The sequence below is a fragment of the Coregonus lavaretus genome (assembly GCF_964263955.1).
Source record: "Coregonus lavaretus genome assembly, chromosome: 24".
In the NCBI taxonomy this organism is placed as follows: Eukaryota; Metazoa; Chordata; class Actinopteri; order Salmoniformes; family Salmonidae; genus Coregonus; species Coregonus lavaretus.
In genome coordinates, this window is record NC_140011.1 from 46,774,952 (window position 1) to 46,798,509 (window position 23,558).

The 23,558-nt window shown below is 46.2% G+C and overlaps 2 protein-coding genes across 2 annotated transcripts in view; one reads left to right on the forward strand and one right to left on the reverse strand.

Annotated features, from left to right (window-relative positions):
• The window catches only part of LOC311099991 (mitochondrial import receptor subunit TOM40B-like), a 22,753-nt gene extending 22,240 nt beyond the window's left edge, over nt 1-513 (reverse strand). The window contains exon 1 of the mRNA XM_084140718.1: nt 445-513. The gene's annotated coding sequence lies outside the window, so the exon portion shown is untranslated. The remainder of the gene's footprint in view (nt 1-444) is intronic.
• Nucleotides 514-826: 313 nt separating this feature from the next.
• On the forward strand, nt 827-12,793 carry LOC311099992 (ubiquitin-fold modifier-conjugating enzyme 1). Its single transcript, XM_084140719.1, has 6 exons — nt 827-964; nt 5,133-5,200; nt 8,466-8,529; nt 10,413-10,489; nt 10,563-10,653; nt 12,356-12,793. The coding sequence occupies exons 1-6, from the start codon at nt 839-841 to the stop codon at nt 12,434-12,436; spliced, it is 507 nt and encodes a 168-aa protein (XP_083996845.1). The 5' UTR covers nt 827-838; the 3' UTR covers nt 12,437-12,793.
• The last annotated feature ends 10,765 nt before the right edge of the window (nt 12,794-23,558 follow it).

The following is a 23,558-nucleotide window of genomic DNA, read 5'->3' on the forward strand; positions in this document are numbered from 1 at the left end:
TCAGGACTTATTTCGACGTGGGGCACCAGGTAGGTGCAATTAACTATCCGGTAGAACAGAAAACTAGCAGTAGTCCGGACCTTCTAGGGTAATATTTAAATACCCCTGGACAAGAGGTTGTGTATTCTTTAGAAACAGACATCTGCTCCTCTGCTCTGAAGGCTCCTTCTGCCGAGCAGTTCCTGTGACCTTACTAGTACAGTCAAAGTATAGTAGCTTCTAGCTAGGCTGTCATAGCGAGGCTACATCATGCAAACCATCTCTCTCTCCCCCTCTCTCTCTCTCTCTCTCTCCCCCTCTCCCCCTCTCCCCCTCTCTCTCTCTCTCCCCCTCTCCCCCTCTCTCTCTCTCTCTCTCTCTCCCCCCCTCTCTCTCTCTCCCCCTCTCTCTCCCCCTCTCTCTCTCCCCCCCTCTCTCTCTCTCTCTCTCTGCGGTCCTACTTACGTCCGATGCGACGAGCCGGAGGAACGGAGAGAGAGAATCTAAAGGAGCCGAAACAGATGAAGGTTTTCTGGGAGGATGGAGATGCTGAGAGCTGAGGACCACCTCCAACAAATGTGCAACCGCAACTTCATTCCCCCGAATGTCCGCAGCCACGTACTTCCCTCTAAAAACACGGAACAAGTAGTTTGGTACCGACATGTTTTTTCGTTTTTATTTACATCTCCGAAACGCTCAGATTTGTGTTTTAAACAGTGGTAATGGGGTTGTTTGGGCGGTCTTGTTATTGTATCCATCAAATAGTATTTTTCTGAGCACTGACTGGGTGTTCATGTAAATGTATCCATTTCCTCTCTCACTCTATCCGTGACGTCAGCTTCCTTTTCTCTTCCAGAGCATGATGGCGGACGACGCGACTCGGAGGGCTGTGTCGGAAATCCCGCTGCTCAAGACCAACTCCGGTCCCCGGGACAAGGAACTCTGGGTGCAGCGGCTCCGAGAGGAGTACCTGGCCCTCATCAAGGTGAGACCGGGACGGAGACAGACAGGGGCCGGTAAAACAGAACAGGAGAGCTGCTAGCTAACTAACGACGTGTCGCTCACTGACAGTTCACCAGCTGGAGCTCAGCGATCCACCTACTAACCAGTTCAACGTCTACTTTTGATTTACACTTGGTTGAGTTGTGAACTCGTTTGAATTCAACGCGAAATCAACAAAAAATGTCACCATGTCATCGGATTTAGGTTGCAAAAAAAAAGGCGACTTTTCCCACGTTGATTCAACGTCATTACATTACATTTTTTGGGGTTGACATTATGTGGAAACGTTTATTCAAGCAGTTTTTTGCCCAGTGGGTAACTACTAACTGTTACAGAGCTATACCTCCTAAAGGCAGACAGGGAGAGAGACCAAGGCTGACCGCTATAGCTAGCATACAGAGCTATACCTCCTAAAGACAGACAGGGAGAGAGACCAAGGCTGACCGCTATAGCTAGCATACAGAGCTATACCTCCTAAAGACAGACAGGGAGAGAGACCAAGGCTGACCGCTATAGCTAGCATACAGAGCTATACCTCCTAAAGACAGACAGGGAGAGGGACCAAGGCTGACCGCTATAGCTAGCATACAGAGCTATACCTCCTAAAGACAGACAGGGAGAGGGACCAAGGCTGACCGCTATAGCTAGCATACAGAGCTATACCTCCTAAAGACAGACAGGGAGAGGGACCAAGGCTGACCGCTATAGCTAGCATACAGAGCTATACCTCCTAAAGACAGACAGGGAGAGGGACCAAGGCTGACCGCTATAGCTAGCATACAGAGCTATACCTCCTAAAGACAGACAGGGAGAGGGACCAAGGCTGACCGCTATAGCTAGCATACAGAGCTATACCTCCTAAAGACAGACAGGGAGAGAGACCAAGGCTGACCGCTATAGCTAGCATACAGAGCTATACCTCCTAAAGACAGACAGGGAGAGAGACCAAGGCTGACCGCTATAGCTAGCATACAGAGCTATACCTCCTAAAGACAGACAGGGAGAGGGACCAAGGCTGACCGCTAAAGCTAGCATACAGAGCTATACCTCCTAAAGACAGACAGGGAGAGAGACCAAGGCTGACCGCTATAGCTAGCATACAGAGCTATACCTCCTAAAGACAGACAGGGAGAGAGACCAAGGCTGACCGCTATAGCTAGCATACAGAGCTATACCTCCTAAAGACAGACAGGGAGAGGGACCAAGGCTGACCGCTAAAGCTAGCATACAGAGCTATACCTCCTAAAGACAGACAGGGAGAGGGACCAAGGCTGACCGCTATAGCTAGCATACAGAGCTATACCTCCTAAAGGCAGACAGGGAGAGAGACCAAGGCTGACCGCTATAGCTAGCATACAGAGCTATACCTCCTAAAGACAGACAGGGAGAGAGACCAAGGCTGACCGCTATAGCTAGCATACAGAGCTATACCTCCTAAAGACAGACAGGGAGAGGGACCAAGGCTGACCGCTATAGCTAGCATACAGAGCTATACCTCCTAAAGACAGACAGGGAGAGAGACCAAGGCTGACCGCTATAGCTAGCATACAGAGCTATACCTCCTAAAGGCAGACAGGGAGAGAGACCAAGGCTGACCGCTATAGCTAGCATACAGAGCTATACCTCCTAAAGACAGACAGGGAGAGAGACCAAGGCTGACCGCTATAGCTAGCATACAGAGCTATACCTCCTAAAGGCAGACAGGGAGAGAGACCAAGGCTGACCGCTATAGCTAGCATACAGAGCTATACCTCCTAAAGACAGACAGGGAGAGAGACCAAGGCTGACCGCTATAGCTAGCATACAGAGCTATACCTCCTAAAGACAGACAGGGAGAGGGACCAAGGCTGACCGCTATAGCTAGCATACAGAGCTATACCTCCTAAAGACAGACAGGGAGAGAGACCAAGGCTGACCGCTATAGCTAGCATACAGAGCTATACCTCCTAAAGGCAGACAGGGAGAGAGACCAAGGCTGACCGCTATAGCTAGCATACAGAGCTATACCTCCTAAAGACAGACAGGGAGAGAGACCAAGGCTGACCGCTATAGCTAGCATACAGAGCTATACCTCCTAAAGGCAGACAGGGAGAGAGACCAAGGCTGACCGCTATAGCTAGCATACAGAGCTATACCTCCTAAAGACAGACAGGGAGAGAGACCAAGGCTGACCGCTATAGCTAGCATACAGAGCTATACCTCCTAAAGACAGACAGGGAGAGAGACCAAGGCTGACCGCTATAGCTAGCATACAGAGCTATACCTCCTAAAGACAGACAGGGAGAGAGACCAAGGCTGACCGCTATAGCTAGCATACAGAGCTATACCTCCTAAAGACAGACAGGGAGAGGGACCAAGGCTGACCGCTATAGCTAGCATACAGAGCTATACCTCCTAAAGACAGACAGGGAGAGAGACCAAGGCTGACCGCTATAGCTAGCATACAGAGCTATACCTCCTAAAGACAGACAGGGAGAGAGACCAAGGCTGACCGCTATAGCTAGCATACAGAGCTATACCTCCTAAAGGCAGACAGGGAGAGGGACCAAGGCTGACCGCTATAGCTAGCATACAGAGCTATACCTCCTAAAGACAGACAGGGAGAGGGACCAAGGCTGACCGCTAAAGCTAGCATACAGAGCTATACCTCCTAAAGACAGACAGGGAGAGAGACCAAGGCTGACCGCTATAGCTAGCATACAGAGCTATACCTCCTAAAGACAGACAGGGAGAGGGACCAAGGCTGACCGCTATAGCTAGCATACAGAGCTATACCTCCTAAAGACAGACAGGGAGAGAGACCAAGGCTGACCGCTATAGCTAGCATACAGAGCTATACCTCCTAAAGACAGACAGGGAGAGAGACCAAGGCTGACCGCTATAGCTAGCATACAGAGCTATACCTCCTAAAGGCAGACAGGGAGAGGGACCAAGGCTGACCGCTATAGCTAGCCTACAGAGCTATACCTCCTAAGGGAGAGAGACCAAGGCTGACCGCTATAGCTAGCCTACAGAGCTATACGACCAAGGCTGACCGCTATAGCTAGCCTACAGAGCTATACCTCCTAAAGGCAGACAGGGAGAGGGACCAAGGCTGACCGCTATAGCTAGCCTACAGAGCTATACCTCCTAAGGGAGAGAGACCAAGGCTGACCGCTATAGCTAGCCTACAGAGCTATACGACCAAGGCTGACCGCTATAGCTAGCCTACAGAGCTATACCTCCTAAAGACAGACAGGGAGAGGGACCAAGGCTGACCGCTATAGCTAGCATACAGAGCTATACCTACTAAAGACAGACAGGGAGAGAGACCAAGGCTGACCGCTAAAGCTAGCATACAGAGCTATACCTCCTAAAGACAGACAGGGAGAGAGACCAAGGCTGACCGCTATAGCTAGCCTACAGAGCTATACCTCCTAAAGACAGACAGGGAGAGGGACCAAGGCTGACCGCTATAGCTAGCATACAGAGCTATACCTCCTAAAGACAGACAGGGAGAGAGACCAAGGCTGACCGCTATAGCTAGCCTACAGAGCTATACCTCCTAAAGACAGACAGGGAGAGAGACCAAGGCTGACCGCTATAGCTAGCATACAGAGCTATACCTCCTAAAGACAGACAGGGAGAGAGACCAAGGCTGACCGCTATAGCTAGCATACAGAGCTATACCTCCTAAAGACAGACAGGGAGAGGGACCAAGGCTGACCGCTATAGCTAGCATACAGAGCTATACCTCCTAAAGACAGACAGGGAGAGAGACCAAGGCTGACCGCTATAGCTAGCATACAGAGCTATACCTACTAAAGACAGACAGGGAGAGAGACCAAGGCTGACCGCTATAGCTAGCATACAGAGCTATACCTCCTAAAGACAGACAGGGAGAGGGACCAAGGCTGACCGCTATAGCTAGCATACAGAGCTATACCTCCTAAAGACAGACAGGGAGAGAGACCAAGGCTGACCGCTATAGCTAGCATACAGAGCTATACCTCCTAAAGACAGACAGGGAGAGGGACCAAGGCTGACCGCTATAGCTAGCATACAGAGAGCGTGTTAGAAGTGTGAATCATTTTGCTACCTTGAAGGCGTTTATCACACTATATGAATCCTGCTGTTTGGTTGTTGTTAATATGTTGTTTGTTTGTTGACAGTATGTGGAGAACAACAAGACAGCAGACAACGACTGGTTCCGCCTGGAGTCCAACAAGGAGGGAACCAGGTCTTACACACACACTGGTGTTGTCACAATACCAGAATTTTGACTTCGATACCAGGTTTAATATCAAAATACTCAATATCATCACAATACTCAATACCAAAATGATACCATCACGATACTCGATACCAAAACGATACCAAGGCAAGTAAAGAAGGTATATTAGCCAGTCACAGAATGGTGCTTGATCCAGACAGATCTGGAGAGTTCAATATCATTACATTTGACATTTTTGAATGTATGCATTAATCAATCATACAATTAATTTGACTTTGTTTTTACCAATCTAACTACATAACGTAATGGAAATCATTTATCTGAATGCTAAGTCTCTATAAATAAACTGGGTAAATCAAGATGTAGCCTAAGACTATTCACAATACAGGTGAATGCATACTCAATAGGTGTGTACATTGAGTTATTGAGCTTGTTTTGGCTGATTTCACGGGGCTACTGTTGAAAGGTTTCCCTTCCATTTGGAATAAGTGATCTCTTCTTTTATAAAAGTGCAGCTGTCTCTTTAAGACCCATGACATCATCCACAGCTTTGAGTCAGTTGGTTCCGTGAAGGAGAGGTGAGGCAGAGATGCACTACATGGCCAAAAGTATGTGGACACCCCTTCAAATTAGTGGATTTGGTTATTTCAGCCACACTCGTTGCTGACCGGCGTATAAAATCGAGCACACAGCCATGCAATCTCCATAGACAAACAATGGCAGTAGAATGGCCTTACTGAAGAGCTCAGTGACTTTAAACGTGGCACCGTCATAGGATGCCACCTTTCCAACAAGTCAGTTCGTCAAATTTCTGCCCTGCTAGAGCTGCCCCGGTCAACTGTAAGTGCTGTTATTGTGAAGTGGAAACGTCTAGGAGCAACAACGGCTCAGCAGCGAAGTGGTAGGCCACACAAGCTCACAGAACGGGACCGCCAAGTTCCAAACTGCCTCTGGAAGCAACGTCAGCACAATAACTATTAGTCGGGAGCTTCATGAAATGGGTTTCCATGGCCGAGCAGCCGCACACAAGCCTCAGATCACCATGCGCAATGCCAAGCGTTGGCTGGAGTGGTGTAAAGCTCGCCACCATTGGACTCGAGAGCAGTGGAAACGCGTTCTCTGGAGTGATGGATCACGCTTCACCATCTGGCAGTCCGATGGAGGAATCTGGGTTTGGTGGATGCCAGGAGAACGCTACCTACCCGAATACATAGTGCCAACTGTAAAGTTTGGTGGAGGAGGAATAATGGTCTGGGGCTGTTTTTCATGGTTCGGGCTAGGCCCCTTAGTTCCAGTGAAGGGAAATCTTAACGCTACAGCATACAATGACATTCTAGACTTTGTGGCAACAGTTTGAGGAAGGCCCTTTCATGTTTCAGCATGACAACGCCCCCGTGCTCAAAGCGTGGTCCATACAGAAATGGTTTGTCGAGATCGGTGTGGAAGAACTTGACTGCCCTGCACAGAGCCCTGACCTCAACCCCGTCGAACACCTTTGGGATGAATTGGAACGCCGACTGCGAGCCAGGCCTAATCGCCCAACATCAGTGCCCGACCTCACCTAATGCTCTTGTGGCTGAATGGAAGCAAGTCCCTGCAGCAATGTTCCAACATCTAGTGGAAAGCCTTCCCAGAAGAGTGGAGGCTGTTATAGCAGCAAAGGGGGGACCAACTCCATATTAATGCCCATGATTTTGGAATGAGATGTTCAACGAGCAGGTGTCCACATACTTTTGGCCACTGTATTTTCTTCAGTATCTCTGAGTCAAGTGAATTAACAAAGTTCTGAAAATCAGCATATTTTGCGTCATGGTCAAAAACAAAGTTCTAGGGTAGTGAATTGATGTTGGCTTCAGCTGTACACAAGCAAGGGAAGTTAGCCTTCAAAGCTGGAAGCCACCAGTATTTTATTGCATTGTAAAGTGTTATAGCCTGTAATGGACATTGTTTTGCGAATGGTAATTAACAGTTTCAACATATCTACATGCCTTGTTGCATCATTCAAGTGAGTTAACTTCTGTGCAGCATGAGTGGAGAGCTAACATGATGCTGCCCAGACTCCCAGTGCAGTGGTTCCTCGTCAGGACAGGCTAGTGAGCTAACATGATGCTGCCCTTCTCCCAGTGCAGTGGTTCCTCACCAGGACAGGCTAGTGAGCTAACATGATGCTGCCCTTCTCCCAGTGCAGTGGTTCCTCATCAGGACAGGCTAGAGAGCTAACATGATGCTGCCCAGACTCCCAGTGCAGTGGTTCCTCATCAGGACAGGCTAGAGAGCTAACATGATGCTGCCCAGACTCCCAGTGCAGTGGTTCCTCATCAGGACAGGCTAGAGAGCTAACATGATGCTGCCCAGACTCCCAGTGCAGTGGTTCCTCATCAGGACAGGCTAGAGAGCTAACATGATGCTGCCCAGACGCCCAGTGCAGTGGTTCCTCATCAGGACAGGCTAGAGAGCTAACATGATGCTGCCCAGACTCCCAGTGCAGTGGTTCCTCATCAGGACAGGCTAGAGAGCTAACATGATGCTGTCCAGACTCCCAGTGCAGTGGTTCCTCATCAGGACAGGCTAGAGAGCTAACATGATGCTGCCCAGACTCCCAGTGCAGTGGTTCCTCATCAGGACAGGCTAGAGAGCTAACATGATGCTGCCCACTCCCAGTGCAGTGGTTCCTCATCAGGACAGGCTAGTGAGCTAACATGATGCTGCCCTTCTCCCAGTGCAGTGGTTCCTCATCAGGACAGGCTAGAGAGCTAACATGATGCTGCCCAGACTCCCAGTGCAGTGGTTCCTCATCAGGACAGGCTAGCTCTAGCAATGAGAAAGTGGAGCAGGCAAGAGGTGTTGCTAACGCTAGGGGACATCGGCTGCGCTGGTTGACAGACTTGATCCTCTCAATCAGTATACGACGTGAGACACATTTGACAGAAGAACCGAAAGTAACAAAAATGTTAGTACTGAACCATTTTGCATTATCTAGTATCGAAAAAGTACCGAAGTTTTGGTATACTGTGCAACACTAACACACACACACCACACCAGACCACACCACACCACACCACACCACACCACACCACACCACACCACACCTTTAGTCTTAGTTACAATTTAGTAATTTAATCCTTTGTTAGTTTTAGTTATTATCAGTCGACTAAAACTCTGGATAATTTTAATCTAGTTGTTATCTGACCAATCCTGTGTGTTGTTGTTGTCAACTGACCAATCTTGTGTGGTGTTTCAACTGACCAATCCTGGGTGGTGGTGTTGCCAGGTGGTTTGGGAAGTGCTGGTACATTCATGACCTCCTGAAGTATGAGTTCGACATGGAGTTTGATGTAAGTACACACACGCACCACACCAGCCTAACCCTAACCCTAACCCTAACCCTAACCAGGCTAACCCTAACCATAACCAGGCTAACCCTAACCACACGCACCACACCACCCTAACCCTAACCAGGCTAACCCTAACCACACGCACCACACCAAGGTTTCCGTTAGCCGGTAATAACCGGCTTTTGGGCAAAAATTAATATAAAGCAGATAAATAAAATGGTCAGAAAAATAATAATAATCCCATTGCAAAATAATGAATTTTTGCCTATTCATTGATTTTTAAATACCAGTCGATGTAGCGTGAGATCTGCTGCTACAGCTCATCAAACAGCGGACTAGGTATTTAGGGTTAGTTAGGGTTAGTTAGGGTTAGTTAGGGTTCAGTGGAGTGAAACATAGGCTATTCTAAATGCAATCACATGTTTCAAACAGCAGCTCAAGGGCATAGGCAACTAGGCAGCACCTAACCCTAACCAGGCTAACCCTAACCAGGCTAACCCTAACCCTAACCAGGCTAACCCTAACCAGGCTAACCCTAACCCTAACCAGGCTAACCCTAACCCTAACCAGGCTAACCCTAACCAGGCTAACCCTAACCCTAACCAGGCTAACCCTAACCAGGCTAACCCTAACCAGGCTAACCCTAACCCTAACCAGGCTAACCCTAACCCTAACCAGGCTAACCCTAACCCTAACCAGGCTAACCCTAACCCTAACCAGGCTAACCCTAACCAGGCTAACCCTAACCAGGCTAACCCTAACCAGGCTAACCCTAACACTAACCAGGCTAACCCTAACCCTAACCAGGCTAACCCTAACCAGGCTAACCCTAACCAGGCTAACCCTAACCCTAACCAGGCTAACCCTAACCAGGCTAACCCTAACCAGGCTAACCCTTCAGCACGTCACACACCACTTTGCAATGAGCTGGAGGCTGTATGCATTTTGAAAACATACATTTTAATTGTTTGAAACCTGGACGTTTTACTTCAGATTATGAGGCATGTCTTACCTTGCTTTCAAAGTAAAATCCAACCATAGAAACGTAGAGGCAATTATTTTATAAAGACTTCCATGTGCCATTGAAACCAGTAGCCTATTTCCTTCATGCTCAATTGGTTATCAACTTTCTTTCATTGTCCGGTAGCCAAAGGAACAACTCTAGTCATATTAGCAACCCCATGCTAGTTTCTCCTCTTTCTACATTTCTAACAGATATTTTCATCTCTGTCTCATGAAACCGCTAGCATGTGCGGTGGCCTTTTGACAACGGTGTTTTCCCGCTAATTATGGAAGGAACATTCACCCGTAGTCTGCAGCCTTGTGCGCCTTGCTGCACTTATAATGTGAAGAAAAAATAGTTTACCACCATGTTGAGCTAAACGTTCTGATCTATTGCATCATACTCATTACTTTAGATGTATTGTTATGTAGTCTAGGCCTACTGGTTGAATTAATTTGGGATCGTCCCACAACTGGCCCAGAGTCTGTTTGGAACAGGCTATTTAGCTGACCAATAGAATAGGTCGACTGTTCTACTATGGGGGATATTAGATTGACAGACTAGTGGTCCTGCTGTTCGTTACTCGTCTTGTTGGCTGAGGAAAAGTAAATGTTTTTCAATTAATATTTTTGCACATCAGAATTCGGTAAGAAAGACCGCACATCATTGCATCCTTGATTTGCATGTTCTGTTGAGATGAATGACCATAATCTAAAGGTGATTTCTGTCATTCTGAGCACCGTGGGTGGACGCCCTAATGGTTTATGCACCCAATGCATATGGGGCCGGTAAATGTCTCAAATGTCCGGTAAATTAAAAATGCTGCCCGGTCAAATGTCCAGCAAACACTGACACACACCTGTCTCTCCTGTCTGGTCAGATTCCTGTAACGTACCCGTCCACCGCCCCCGAGGTCGCCATCCCAGAGCTGGATGGGAAAACCGCCAAGATGTACAGGTAAGTTAAATACACAGATGGCCCAATGTGATGGAGATTGGTGAAGGGTGACATGGTTCCTGTCTTGTTGCAGGGGGGGGAAGATTTGTCTGACGGACCACTTCAAACCCCTGTGGGCGCGGAACGTACCAAAGTTTGGATTGGCTCACCTGATGGCCCTGGGGGTACGTGCGGTGTGTGTGTGTGTGTGTCTGGTGTGTGTCTGGTGTGTGTCTGTTTGTCTCTGGTGTGTGTCTCTGGTGTGTGTGTCTGAGGTGTGTGTGTGTGTCTGAGGTGTGTGTGTGTGTGTGTGTGTCTCTGGTGTGTGTGTGTGTGTGATGTATGTGTGTCTGGTGTGTGTGTGTCTGGTGTGTGTGTCTGTGTGTCTGGTGTGTGTGTGTGTGTGTGTCTAGTGTGTCTGGTGTGTGTGTGTCTGGTGTGTGTCTGGTGTGTGTGTCTGAGGTATGTGTGTGTGTGTCTGAGGTGTGTGTGTGTGTGTGTCTGAGGTGTGTGTGTGTGTGTGTCTGAGGTGTGTGTGTGTGTGTGTCTGAGGTGTGTGTGTGTGTGTCTCTGGTGTGTGTGATGTATGTGTGTCTGGTGTGTGTGTGTCTGGTGGGTGTGTGTCTGTGTCTGGTGTGTGTGTGTGTGTGTGTCTAGTGTGTCTGGTGTGTGTGTGTCTGGTGTGTGTGTCTGAGGTATGTGTGTGTGTGTCTGAGGTGTGTGTGTGTGTGTCTGAGGTGTGTGTGTGTGTGTGTCTGAGGTGTGTGTGTGTGTGTGTGTGTGTCTGAGGTGTGTGTGTGTCTGGTGTGTGTGTGTGTCTGGTGTGTGTGTGTGTCTGGTGTGTGTGCGTCTGGTGTGTGTGTGTGTGTGTCTGGTGGGTGTGTGTGTCTGGTGGGTGTGTGTCTGGTGTGTGTGTGTCTGGTGTGTGTGTGTCTGGTGTGTGTGCGTCTGGTGTGTGTGTGTGTGTGTCTGGTGGGTGTGTGTGTCTGGTGGGTGTGTGTCTGGTGGGTGTGTGTCTGGTGTGTGTGTCTGGTGTGTGTGTGTGTGTCTGGTGTGTGTGTGTGTGTCTGAGGTGTGTGTGTGTGTGTGTGTGTGTGTGATGTATGTGTGTCTGGTGTGTCTGTGTGTCTGGTGTGGGTGTGTGTGTGTGTGTGTGTGTGATGTATGTGTGTCTGGTGTGTGTGTGTCTGTGTGTCTGGTGTGTGTCTTGTGTGTGTGTATTAGTTCTGTGTTATTAGACTTGGCTGTACTACTAACTACTACTAACTTTACTAGGAAGGAAGTACACCCCTTTTTTTTTACATGGATAATTGATCTTCATTTCAATACTATTGACAGATAAAGGGAACCTAATTTATCAAATAACACTGAAAAGCTACACTTGGCAATCATTTATTCAACAAAAATCTACAGGAATGAAATGTCCTTGTGCGGGAAAAATAAGTACTCCCCTAGCTACAATAGCTGGTGTTGCCCCCTTTTGGCTGAAATAACTTAATGTAGGCGTTTCTTGTAACTGTCTATCAGAAATTGCATTTCTAATTGTGTGGTCCTCTGTAGCTCAGCTGGTAGAGCACGGCGCTTGTAACGCCAAGGTAGTGGGTTCGATCCCCGGGACCACCCATACACACAAAAAAAATAAATGTATGCACGCATGACTGTAAGTCGCTTTGGATAAAAGCGTCTGCTAAATGGCATATTATATTATTATATTATTAAAGATTGCTAAGTTTAATTTTTCAGTGTTATTTGTTACCTTTATCTGTCAATAGTATTGAAATTAAGATCAAATATCCATCTGTCCAAAAATAACTTTTCAGGGGTGTACATACTTCCTCACAGCTCTGCATGTCCAGTAACTAACTGACTCTTTCTCTGTGTGTGTAGTTGGGTCCGTGGCTGGCGGTGGAGGTTCCAGACCTGATCTCTAAAGGACTGATCACACACAGAGAGCAGCAGGGAAGCTGAGACCCCCCATCTTTACTGATGTGGTCCCAGTGAAGGTGCTGCTGCTGTTTGTTCTGAGAACCAGAAAACAGACTCATGATGTGGCTACTGTCACGTGACCACTCACTCTCCTGTTGCTTTAAAAGGCAATATTCCTGCGTTCACATTCTAGTTAAACTCTGCAGATATCGGCTCAATCGGAAATTACCTTTAAATGTCATTTTCGCTATAGCACCATGTTGGATTGAAACGCAGCCTAGATTCCACTAGAAAACGGTTGTTTTATGATATTTAGTCACATGGCTGAGAGGCAAACTTCAGTGTTTGAGTTGACAGAATGTTGCTCCTGTGTCTTAATAAAACATGTCTGATACCTGTCATGTGTTTTATCTCTGTTCTGATCTGTCTGATATCACTTCCGTCTGTATGTTCAGACCTGATACCTGTGGAAAGATTACTCATAGAATGACCTAACCCTAACCCCAACCCAACCCTAACCCTAACCCTAACCCAACCACAGCCCCAACCCCAACCCTAACCCAACCCTAACCCAACCCCAACCCCAACCCTAACCCTAACCCAACCCCAACCCTAACCCAACCCAACCCTAACCCCAACCGAACCCTAACCTAACCCTAACCCAACCCTAACCCCAACCCTAACCCAACCCAACCCCAACCCTAACCCTAACCCATATTATACCTTTAATAAGGTCTCTGTGGGGTTACTAGTCCTAACCCTAACCCAACCCAACCCTAACCCTAACCCAACCCTAACCCAACCTAACCCTAACCCAACCCTAACCCAACCATGGTCAGACTGAGGAGGACTGACTGGAGTATGGTCAGACTGAGGAGGACTGACTGGAGTATGGTCAGACTGAGGAGGACTGACTGGAGTATGGTCAGACTGAGGAGGACTGACTGGAGTATGGTCAGACTGAGGAGGACTGACTGGAGTATGGTCAGACTGAGGAGGACTGACTGGAGTATGGTCAGACTGAGGAGGACTGACTGGAGTATGGTCAGACTGAGGAGGACTGACTGGAGTATGGTCAGACTGAGGAGGACTGACTGGAGTATGGTCAGACTGAGGAGGACTGACTGGAGTATGGTCAGACTGAGGAGGACTGACTGGAGTATGGTCAGACTGAGGAGGACTGACTGGAGTATGGTCAGACTTTGTCTACCAAGGCACTAATTCAGGGGTCTCCAACCTTTTCTAGCAAGATAACTACTTTAAAAAATTAGCTATAATTATTATTATTAAATTCTTCTCTTCTCCCCTGCAGCTGTTCCCCGGTTGCTTGGTGTCCAAGATAATGTTTTCTTTCAATATGCCTGGTAAAATAAAGGTTAATAAACAACTAAGGGGAGCCCTATAAAAGCAGATTCAGTTTTAGATTTTCCCAAATTCAGTTTTCTCAGTTTTATTTTTCCTTGGTTTTATATTTATTTAGTTTTTCACCCAAAATTATAATTGTTCATAGAGAAACAATGAAATTGGATGTTCTCAGTCCATGTCAATGCTTAAATCACATCTGAATACCATTTTTTTTTTGTCTGGAAGAAAACGAACATTTAGATATTTTTGGTGTATTTCCCCTTTAATTGTGAATCTAGGGAATGTGCCAGTCTAGTGGTGGGTCGGGCGCCTGCAAGCTGACTTCGGTCGCCAGCTGGACGGTGTTTCCTCCGACACATTGGTGCGGCTGGCTTCCGGGTAAAGCGAACAGTGTATCAAGAAGCAGTGCGGCTTGGCAGGGTCGTGTTTCGGAGGACGCATGGCTCTCGATCTTCGCCTCTCCCAAGTCTGTAGGGGAGTTGCAGCGATGGGACAAGACTGTACCAACTGGATATCATGAAAAAGGGGTAAAAGTACATGCATATTTTCCGCCATTTTCTTCAAATCTGAAAACGTTATGAAGCCACGCCCATTTTATGAAGCATTGCATTATTGGCCCTAAAAGCACGGAAATAGTGTCCACTGCTTGTATACTTCGTATTTTGGCGAATTTAGTACGACATCCAGGAACTTTTGGCATACTAACTATATCCATACTATGACCAATAAGCGTACTATATACTCAATTCACGTCATAAATAGTATGGTTAGTATGAGTATTCGAACACAGCTTTGGTTTTGGTGTTTTAACCTGCGTGTCATGAATGCGTCTGGTGGGAATAGACTAAACCAGGGCCTCTCGAGTGGCGCAGCGGTCTAAGGCACTGCATCGCAGTGCTAGAGGCGTCACTACAGACCGAGTGGCGCAGCGGTCTAAGGCACTGCATCTCAGTGCTAGAGGCGTCACTACAGACCGAGTGGCGCAGCGGTCTAAGGCACTGCATCTCAGTGCTAGAGGCGTCACTACAGACCGAGTGGCGCAGCGGTCTAAGGCACTGCATCGCAGTGCTAGAGGCGTCACTACAGACCGAGTGGCGCAGCGGTCTAAGGCACTACATCACAGTGCTAGAGGCGTCACTACAGACCGGGGTTCAATCCCAGCTGGCCGTGACCAGAAGACCCATGAGGCGGCGCACAATTGTCCGGGTTAGGGAAGGGTTTGGCCGGCCGGGATTTCCTTGTCCCATCGTGATCTAGTGACTCCTTGTGGCAGGTCGGGCGCCTGCAAGCTGACGTAGGTCGCCAGCTGGACAGTGTTTCCTCCGACACATTGGTGCGGCTGGCTTCTGGATTAAGTGAGCAGTGCAGCTTGGAAGGGTCATGTTTCGGAGGACGCATGGCTCTTGACCTTCGCCTCTCCCGAGTCCGTAGGGGAGTTGCAGCAATGGGACAAGACTGTAACTGGATATCACAAAAAAGGGGTAAAAGTACAATTTATTGTAATTTTTTTATAGACAAAATCAACATACGCGCGGAGCCGGTCTGGTCAGCATGAGAGATAAACACCACACAGACAGACGGGGCAATATTGCTGGGAATTAATCAAATCAAAATCAAATGTTATTTGCCAGATGCGCCGAATAACACAGGTGTAGACCTTACAGTGAAATGCTTACTTAAAAGCCCTTAACCAACAATGTAGTTTTAAGAAAAATAAGTCAAAATGAAAAAATTGATAAGTAAAAAATGCAAATAGTCCGGTAGCCATGATTAGCTGTTCAGGAGTCTTATGGCTTGGGGGTAGAAGCTGTTAAGAAGCCTTTTGGACCTAGACTTGGCGCTCCGGTACCGCTTGCCGTGCGGTAGCAGAGAGAACAGTCTATGACTAGGGTGTCTGGAGTCTTTGACAATTTTTAGGGCCTTCCTCTGACACCGCCTGGTATAGAGGTCCTGGACGGTAGGAAGCTTGGACCCAGTGATGTACTGGGCCGTACGCACTACCCTCTGTAGTGCCTTGCGGTCGGAGGCCGAGCAGTTGCCATACCAGGCAGTGATGCAACCAGTCAGGATGCTCTCGATGGTGCAGCTGTAGAACCTTTTGAGGATCTGAGGACCCATGCCAAATCTTTTCAGTCTCCTGAGGGGGAATAGGCTTTGTCGTGAACTCTTCACGACTGTCTTGGTCTGTTTGGACCATGATAGTTTGTTGGTGATGTGGACACCAAGGAACTTGAAGCTCTCAACCTGTTCCACTACAGCCCCGTCGATGAGAATGGGGGCGTGCTCAGTCCTCTTTTTTTCCCTATAGTCCACAATGATCTCCTTTGTCTTGGTCACGTTGAGGGAGAGGTTGTTGTCCTGGCACCACACGGCCAGGTCTCTGACCTTCTCCCTATAGGCTGTCTCATCGTTGTCTGTGATTAATTGGCAGATATTGTGTTAGGTTTGTCTTTTTAAGCCAATAGTGGCTAACCAGGGGTGGGATAATGTCAATGTTGTGTTGATTAGATAGTAGACAAGACCTTACCTCTTCTGAGATGTTGGAGTTCGTTTCCCGGTGCTTGACATAGGAGCTCAGCCAAAATAGAATGAGGTAGAAAGGCTGCACTGTTTTCCCACCTGCATCTCCATCCCGAGTCTCCCCATTGCCCCCCAGCTAAATGAGTCTCCCCGTTGCCCCCCAGCTAAATGAGTCTCCCCGTTGCCCCCCAGCTAAATGAGTCTCCCCATTGCCCACCAGCTAAATTAGCCTACATGTAGGCTATTGTTTATGTGTATTGAGGTAAAAATCGGAGTATTATGTTTGTATGGATGTCAACCCCAACACATGTTCGTCATCAATCAACTGCATTACAGTTAAAGACAACGGACTACCACCACCGATGTCTGTATGCTAGCTATGCTAACAGCTTATACAAACAGGAGGTAGCATTTAGCAGTCACTTTTTCTAAACCTGAAAAAGGAACAACTTCTAAATGTTATGCAGCAAAAACAGCCAAATATATCCAAATCGTATTTTAGTAGCCACATTGTGGGCCTGCTACAATACATCAATCATGACGGATTTGACAAATAGCCACTTTGTTAGATCAGGTTTGTTGAATGTGTGCCAATCCAGCATCCTATCCCCCACAGTCTGCATTCCACTGACCTCTACCGCATCTATTTTTATTTATTTTATTTCACCTTTATTTAACCAGGTAAGCCAGTTGAGAACAAGTTCTCATTTACAACTGCGACCTGGCCAAGATAAAGCAAAGCAGTGCGATAAAAACAACAACACAGAGTTACATATGGGGTAAACAAAACATAAAGTCAAAAATACAACAGAAAATATATATACAGTGTGTGCAAATGTAGTAAGTTATGGAGGTAGGGCAATGAATAGGCTATAGTGCAAAATAATTACAATTAGTATTAACATTGGAATGATAGTGCAAATAGAGATACTGGGGTGCAAATGAGCAAAAATAAATAACAATATGGGGATGAGGTAGTTGGGTGGGCTAATTACAGATGGGCTGTGTACAGGTGCAGTGATCGGTAAGCTGCTCTGACAACAATCTATCCCCATTAGCACCCAAGATCTTTTCCAGGAGTTCAAACTCATTTTCATGTCTTTGAAATCATGAGGTTGTTTTTCCTCTTTTTTAGATGTTTCAGTTTTTATTTTCATAGTTTTTTTGTTTTGTTTTCGGTGAAGCACAGTGCGTTGCATTTGATGTCTGAAATGTACTGTATAAATAAAGCTTGATTTGATTACTATAAATATGTATTAATTGTGAACTTGTTCTGATAGCTAGTTATACAGTATATCAAGCTAAGTGAATTGCATATCACCAGCTAGCTAGTTATCTTGATGTATTTATTATTGTAAATTAAAAACACAAACTCAAAATCCCTTTTTTAGCTAGCCAGCTGATGTGGTAGAAATATTTAACTCAAAAGTATCTCTAAAAAAACTGGAGCTTGTGAATTCAGAATATACTTTATTAAAGCGTAACAAAGCCGAGCCGGTCCATGGAGCGACTGCTTGCCCCGACCCGGAGCTCTCCTTTTATACAGACACAAATGCATGGTCATGCTTACACAACCTACACAGTTACTCCATTATATGTACATGATTAACATCCTTCGGTGTCACATGTTATTTACCTACAAGAGCTACGTGCGTTTCTCTAAATGGGGCCTCTGTCCCTTATCTCATTATATTGGTGGCGTGACTCAAGAAATTATATACATACGCACGTTAAAGAACAATCACACTCTGTATTGACTATATTCACTATCCAGGCATGCATCTGGGGTACAAAGTATCAATCATGTATCTTCCTCATTGTCTGACCCATGACGATGAGGACGAGGAGCCCAGTCGGGTACTGGGTACAGGTCCGGAAGGTTTCCCTCTAAGCTAACCCCCAATTGTTGCTGTTGAGCTTTGTAACCATGACAGGCCCATCCACCCCCAAGGACAACACCATACAGACATTCAGGATTCCCAAATGGGCAGTCCATTGGTCCTCCTTTAATATTACAGGGCTTTCCATATTCATTAACATACTGTCCTGGAGCTCCCTGAACAGGGTGTATTTCTTTGGGTGAATTATTAACAATTGTCTGTACAGTCGTTTGCTTTACTGTGGTTTGAATCAAAAGTGATTTTAACAAAGGCAGTACACAACAAAAGACCATTCCCATTACTACAAGTGCTATGCCTATCATGATCCCCACTTTCCCAAAGTTAAGTCCATCCAATCCCAAGTGTGAGCGTCATGCCCAGGATTGTCCTTAACTTCTTTCCATAGTCCTTTGAGCTTAGTCATTGCTTCAGTGAATGAACCATCCGGGGCAGTATTACTGGGAATGAAGGTACAACATTCATCCCCAAACATAACAGACTCCACCTTTCTCCGCTAAGAGCCAGTTTAGAGCCTGCCTATTCTGCCAGGTCATTCTACTTGTTGCCTGTACTTGCTCTCCCAGAGCTGTTAACGCAGAGTCTGTGTAATTAATAAACCTTTGTTGATTATAGTAAATATAATTGATCCATTCTAGGTTTTTGTTAGGTGAAATCCAGACAAATATTGATTCAAATCCTGCTTTAATTTCATCTCTTGCCTTATATTCAAATCCTGCTTTAATTTCATCTCTTGCCTGATATTCAAATCCTGCTTTAATTTCATCTCTTGCCTGATATTCATTTGGAATTCCTCTGGGTTGGACCTATTGCATCTAACATTGGGGTCATGTTCATTCGCTCTTTTTACCCTTTAATCATTATTCTGTACGTCCTGATTTGTTGTTTTTACTAACTCCCATTCTGATATAACTACTTCCTGAAGCATTTGTACTCTAGCACATATTCCCATCCATCCTCTAGGCAAAGTGGCTCTAATTCTTTGTTCTCCACATACCCAAAAGAAATCTGCCACTGCCTCCGATTCCTCCTCATAAGGAGAGATCAGTGGCAGTGTTAGTGTCTGCTTCTCGCATTCCCCAGGGTCACCAGGCCCTCCATTAGTAACTATCCCTCCAGTGCTTGACCCTGCCGCCTGATAGGTTGCTCTTCGAGGAGTGTCTGCATTTGTTATTTAGGTGCCATGTGGTCTCACATTTTCCCAAATCATGTTCCCCGTTTGTTTTGTTATAGCATTCATAATTCTGCTCATAATCTCATAATCTATTAGATATTTCTCTGGTGTTTCCATTTTTCTTGGTTCTATTCTGACATCTAATATTTTACACCACTCCCCCCATCCTGTTTGATTATAGTTTTTGTGATGGTCAGGACTTCCTAAGGACGATAAGCATTCTGCAGGGCAATAGTGTCACGCCCTGGCTCTGGGGACTATGTTATGTTGAGCCAGGGTGTGTAAGTCTATGTTTATTTTTCTATGTTGGTCTGAGTGACTCCCAATCAGAGGCAACGAGTGTCAGCTGGGTGTCTCTGATTGGGAGCCATATTTAACTGTCTGTCTTGCACTTTGTGTTTGTGGTTTCTTGTTCATTTCGGTTTGTGTTAAACCGTAGACGTCACGTTATCGTTTTGATCGTGTGATCAGTAAAATAAAAGGATATGTTCACCTTCAACGCTGCGCCTTGGTCCTCTCTCACCGACGATCGTGACAAAAAGGGTCTCTCTGATCTTTTGAGGTGACAGAAGTTTCGTTTAAAGTCAGCACAGTCCCTGTGGCTATGTGGACTTGGTATTACCATCAGTTCCTTTAATGGGGAGGGGGAGCATACTAGACAATCCGTTTTCTTATTAATTACTTTAGCTGAATACTGGCCCATCTGGTAATGCTCCCTCCCATAGTCTCCTTAGTTTATTTGGTGCTTTCATTATTTCCGGTATTACTGCAGGTGCTGAGCTAGATTTGTTTATTTTCCTGGTTTCCCCAATTAGTCAAAGATTCCCAGACATTTTGAAAGAACCCAGTTGATTCTGTTGTTTCTAGTTCTGTCTCTATTGGTTTAGTTGTTACACTAATTGACGGTCCTTGGGTGATTGCCATGGTTGCATTATCTGTCCCTATTTTTCTTTCCTGTCTAGGCTGACGTGTGGAATTAGGAGTAATATCAATCGTTGTTATATTGTTCCCTTCTGACCATTTATTGCTGACTATTTCCAATACATATGTTGCATCATTCTCATGTCAACTCCTCTAAGGTAATTTCCCAAGTGGTGTTTCCCTTGTCAATTTCTATTTTACAGCCGTATTCATCCCAGACTGCTTCTCCCATTGTTTGATGATTGACAGTTCTGGCAGAGGTTTGATCCTCCGTATTGAAAAGGATCTTTGAGTTTCTGTAACTGTCATTTCTTGGGTATTATTCTATATTTTATTCTAGCTTCAGGGGCCGATTCCTTAAGTTCTGGTGAGATCATATATATCCATTATCTTTACATATCTATTCCCTACAAGTTTTCCTTTTTTATTTATTTTTGGCTTAACTTCCACACAATGATTTTTTAGGCATTTTATTTTAAACAGTGCATATCCTTCTATCTGGCATTGTCACGATCGTTTACGGACGAGAAGGACCAAGGCGAAGCGTGATTCATATTTATTTACGGCTAAACACACGACAAAACAACAAACGAAACGTGACGTCCAAGGTAGCATCCAAACAACATACCTTACAACCGAACAAGATCCCACAACCCACTAGTGCCAACAGGCTACCTAAGTATGGTCCCCAATCAGAGACAACGAGCTACAGCTGCCTCTGATTGGGAACCACCCTGGCCAACATACAGTGGGGAAAAAAAGTATTTAGTCAGCCACCAATTGTGCAAGTTCTCCCACTTAAAAAGATGAGAGAGGCCTGTAATTTTCATCATAGGTACACGTCCACTATGACAGACAAATTGAGAATTTTTTTTCCAGAAAATCACATTGTAGGATTTTTTATGAATTTATTTGCAAATTATGGTGGAAAATAAGTATTTGGTCACCTACAAACAAGCAAGATTTCTGGCTCTCACAGACCTGTAACTTCTTCTTTAAGAGGCTCCTCTGTCCTCCACTCGTTACCTGTATTAATGGCACCTGTTTGAACTTGTTATCAGTATAAAAGACACCTGTCCACAACCTCAAACAGTCACACTCCAAACTCCACTATGGCCAAGACCAAAGAGCTGTCAAAGGACACCAGAAACAAAATTGTAGACCTGCACCAGGCTGGGAAGACTGAATCTGCAATAGGTAAGCAGCTTGGTTTGAAGAAATCAACTGTGGGAGCAATTATTAGGAAATGGAAGACATACAAGACCACTGATAATCTCCCTTGATCTGGGGCTCCACGCAAGATCTCACCCCGTGGGGTCAAAATGATCACAAGAACGGTGAGCAAAAATCCCAGAACCACACGGGGGGACCTAGTGAATGACCTGCAGAGAGCTGGGACCAAAGTAACAAAGCCTACTATCAGTAACACACTACGCCGCCAGGGACTCAAATCCTGCAGTGCCAGACGTGTCCCCCTGCTTAAGCCAGTACATGTCCAGGCCCGTCTGAAGTTTGCTAGAGTGCATTTGGATGATCCAGAAGAGGATTGGGAGAATGTCATATGGTCAGATGAAACCAAAATATAACTTTTTGGTAAAAACTCAACTCGTCGTGTTTGGAGGACAAGAATGCTGAGTTGCATCCAAAGAACACCATACCTACTGTGAAGCATGGGGGTGGAAACATCATGCTTTGGGGCTGTTTTTCTGCAAAGGGACCAGGACGACTGTTCCGTGTGAAGGAAAGAATGAATGGGGCCATGTATCGTGAGATTTTGAGTGAAAACCTCCTTCCATCAGCAAGGGCATTGAAGATGAAACGTGGCTGGGTCTTTCAGCATGACAATGATCCCAAACACACCGCCCGGGCAACGAAGGAGTGGCTTCGTAAGAAGCATTTCAAGGTCCTGGAGTGGCCTAGCCAGTCTCCAGATCTCAACCCAATAGAAAATCTTTGGAGGGAGTTGAAAGTCTGTGTTGCCCAGCGACAGCCCCAAAACATCACTGCTTTAGAGGAGATCTGCATGGAGGAATGGGCCAAAATACCAGCAACAGTGTGTGAAAACCTTGTGAAGACATACAGAAAACGTTTGACCTGTGTCATTGCCAACAAAGGGTATATAACAAAGTATTGAGAAACTTTTGTTATTGACCAAATACTTATTTTCCACCATAATATGCAAATAAATTCATAAAAAATCCTACAATGTGATTTTCTGGATTTTTTTTCCTCATTTTGTCTGTCATAGTTGACGTGTACCTATGATGAAAATTACAGGCCTCTCTCATCTTTTTAAGTGGGAGAACTTGCACAATTGGTGGCTGACTAAATACTTTTTTTCCCCACTGTAGATCTAAACGATCTAGAAACTAACATAGACAAACCCAACACAGAAAATACACACCCTGACTCAACCAATACAAGTCCCTAGAGTCAGGACGTAACAGGCATCTACCTAGTCTGGGCCAGCCTGTGTACAATATTTGGTCTCTGTTCACAACAGATACTCTTCCTGGTTCAGCAAGGCTATCTCTAGAATACTGTATGGTTGTGGGCAGACTCACTACCATCTTTACTAGGTTAACTGCTATTACTGTCAGAGCAATTCCACAGCTCTTCAGTTGTTGGGGACCATAAGAGGGCAGAGAAGTCAATCGTAGGGAAGTCACCTTCCTCAATAGCAGGGGAGTCACTTTCTTCAATGGTGGGGAAGTCACTCTCCCCTCCATCTCCTGTTGTCTCTCCGTTGCCTGGGTGATCGCTTGTGCTTGGGGCATCTGCCATAGCAGGTATCCTATCAGCAGTGTTCCCCACCTCATCAGGCCCCACCTCCTGACTCTCCGGATTCTCAGGAGGGAGTGGCCTTTGATGTTGGTGCTAAGGCTCATGCTTGCTTGTTCTTCTTCTTGGACTCCGCCTGGTGCCTCGACATCCTCAGCTTCCTCATGGCTCGCCGGTGGCAGGCCGGTTCCCTTCGAGACCCTGGTGCAGTGATTCAGATGGTACCACGTTGTACTTCCTTCCACCTGTATCGCCGTGGGCGTCGCTCGGATCGTGTATGGTCCTTATCTCCTGGGCTCGTTCAACTTTCTGCGAAACACTCGGATGTAAACTCGGTCTCCTGGAATCACCGGTCCTGGCTCCTCTGGTCCGGGTTCCGGTTCTCGCTTTTTTTCCTGGAGATAGATCACTTTATGTATAGCAGTTAGTTGTCTTACATATGCTTTAAGCTCCATCTCTAATTGTTCCAATGAGGGTCCTTTGTAGGGCCCTATCAGAACTGGCA